This window comes from Corvus brachyrhynchos, unplaced genomic scaffold (genome assembly GCF_000691975.1).
Source record: "Corvus brachyrhynchos isolate BGI_N302 unplaced genomic scaffold, ASM69197v1 scaffold188, whole genome shotgun sequence".
Lineage (NCBI taxonomy): Eukaryota > Metazoa > Chordata > Aves > Passeriformes > Corvidae > Corvus > Corvus brachyrhynchos.
The window spans coordinates 1,920,384-1,923,236 of NW_008239647.1; the positions used below are offsets into that span (position 1 = coordinate 1,920,384).

At 47.9% G+C, this 2,853-nt stretch overlaps 1 protein-coding gene across 1 annotated transcript in view; it reads right to left on the minus strand.

Moving 5' to 3' along the window:
* Window positions 1-393, minus strand: part of ZFAND3 (zinc finger AN1-type containing 3) — a 138,700-nt gene extending 138,307 nt beyond the window's left edge. Inside the window, exon 1 of the mRNA XM_017742336.1 lies at window positions 261-393. Within this exon, the coding sequence (XP_017597825.1) occupies window positions 261-364 (104 nt within the window). The 5' untranslated portion in view covers window positions 365-393. The remainder of the gene's footprint in view (window positions 1-260) is intronic.
* Window positions 394-2,853: the final 2,460 nt, after the last annotated feature.

Below are 2,853 nucleotides of genomic sequence, written 5' to 3' on the forward strand. Positions count from 1 at the left end.
GGAGCGCCGTTCGGCCCCTCGCGCAACAATGCGTTCCCCCCTCCGGCACCGTGGCTCCCCCCGTCCTGAGCGCAATGGTTTCGTCAAGCTACCGAATCAGCTGGGAGCGGCATGTACCACAGGACATCCCCGGGGGAAGTTGGGGTAGATCGCGTGCGGGAGCTGGGTGAGAAGCGAGTTTGGAGGGCACCCGTAGTCTCGAGAAGAGAACAGGTTTCTCCATGAGGAGCCTCAGGCGGGGCTGAGGCCCGCAGAGCTACCTGGAACCGCTCCCCTCCTTTGCCTCTACCCGTACGTTGGGGACACAGTGGTACAGCAAGGGACGGCCGGTGGGGTGGGGGGGGTGCCGGTGCCGCTCACACATGCGCAGACGGGTCCCCGACGCGGAAGTGTCGGGGGCTTCTTCGCTATGGGGGGGATACTGAATATCTTTCACTTGTCCTGGTCGCTGCCAGCGCAGTGTGCCGGGGCTGGGCCGGCTGTGCGCGCTCGGGAGCTCTCCCCGGAGGCTGGGCGGCTCTGGGGGGCTCCGGTACGGTGCAGGGAGATGACAGGGACTTGTTCCCTGTGGGCTCCGCTTGGAGGGAGGTCTGGAGGGCCCCGAGGGCGACGTTTGGCCTTCTATTTCCCTTCTTATTCTGTAGACGTTCGTCCTGGGTTTCCCTCAGTCCGAAATAAAGCCGTGTAGGTTTTTGACGTACTCGGGGGTCTCCTCGCCTGTGGTAAACACCATTTGCTGCGTGAGGACACGGAGCTGTGGGCTGGCTGAAGGCAGGCTGCTCTGGCCCCATTCTCTGGGACCTGCAAGAGGTAAGGTATGGCAGGGAGGGAAGAGCACAGCGGGCACGGTCATTACTGGCTGCCGCCCTTTGACGGACAGGAAAGGAGAGGGGAATTTCCAGCATCTGGACTTGTGGGCTGAGTAATGGGGATTGTACTTCTGGTACTGGTTTAGCCAATAATACTGAGCAAGTTACAGCCTTGCGCTCTCTCTACCTTGGTTTTGTCTGAAATGGAAAGTAGTGGTGACCACCCCCTCCCCCAGAAATTTCAGATCTGAGTGGAAAATGTGTGGTGTGACAATTGGTGACACCAATACTTGGTGTGGCATTAATGAAGGTGGAATTTTGATCTATTCCTGACTGCTGTTGCCGGTCTTATACTTGGATTTTTGCTTTGCAATTAAAACTAAGGTTATTAAACTTTGAAAATAATAAACATTCTTAACAAAGTTCAGAGTATGTGGATCTTTGTGAACAACTACTTAATTCTGTCAGCGATATTATGGCTTTAATATTAAGCTTCCTAAAGCATTTTTTTATCAAATTAATTCATGACAGAAAAAAAGCAATAACAAAGTACAGATACACACATGCTTAAAACTTTTGATTAAAAAGTTGGAATTTAATTGAAATCACGTAAACAGACCTCTTGTGAAGAGGCTGGTTCGTGACAGTTTACTAATGATGGTGATTTTATCAAACTGTTGTAGTCTGCGGTTGCCTGACTCCCCACTGATGCAGCTGTCTGCCCTCTAAAGTGTCTGTGGCTGCAGCCCTCCCTGAGCACTGAAGCACCAGGGCTGCCTCTTGACAAAACTCTCTGGGGACACAGCTGAACTGCTGAGGGTACCAAGAAAAGTGAGTACATGCAAAAAAATAGCCCTGGCCTTGTTAAACTCAGCCGTTTAAGCCACTAAGTCAACTGGAAACTTAAATGGTCTCTTTCGTGCTGGCTACCTGTACTACTACCAGAAGCTGTAAACTCCCCTCAGACAAGGAGTGGCTTTTAAAGATGATCTAATAGGCTTTATGTCTATAATTGCTATTATGGTAAGCTCATACTGAGTTAGCGTTACAAGTGTTGTGGAGAAGCATTCTCTCTGCTCAGTGCTTTTGTGTCATTTCAAATAAGCCGTGGCTTTTAGTACCTGAAGGGAGCCTACAAGAAAGAAGGAGAGAGTCTATTTACACGGGCACGTAGGGAGAAGGGCAAGGGGGAATGGCTTTAAACTGACAGAGGGTAGATTTAGATTAGATAATAAGAAAAAAATATTTATCTGTGGGAGTGGTGAGGCCCTGGAACAGGTTGCCTAGAGAAACTGTGGATGCTCCATCCCTGGGAGTGTTCCAGGCCAGCTTGGATGGGGCTCTGAGCACTGGTCTAGTGAAATGTGTCCCTGCCTGTGGCAGGGGGGTTGGAATTAGATGATCTATCTTTTAAGTCCCTTCCAACCCAGGCTATTCTATGGGTCTATAATTTTGTAAAGTGATGTTGGGATAATGTAAAATTTCCAGTTTTCCAAGGAGTTCAGATTTTTAAAAACCCTACAAGGGTGCAGTAATTCACTCCAAAGTTAAACACAAAGAAAAACATGAGTTTAGGGACAGTGTTATTCCACAAAGCAAACACGTATTAAGCATGATGCCAATGAAGAGACACAACTAACTCTGGCTACTACTAATGCCCTAAGGAAGAATAATCTCAGGGACATGCACACGTGATGGACTTCAGGATTACAGTGCAGTTGAATACTGTGGGACAGAGAAGAGGGGAGAGCATGTGCTTTGATTTCATGCCATGTTTGTAATAATGTATTTGGCCTTTTTTTTTTTTTTTTTTAATATGACCTTTGCAACACTGCTGTTGTATATCTGTGGTATTTCCTACTTTGTTTAGACAACAGTAAATTGCCAATGTATCAGTTCAGCGTAGTTTCCTGCAAATTCAGTGTGTTAATCTGCACCTGCTTTTCTAAACCCATTAATGTTTTGATTTGTGTCATGTGTCTGCTAATCACATCCATCCATTTGCAACCACCAGAAAGCCTGTTTTTGTGTTGAAATGTGGCAG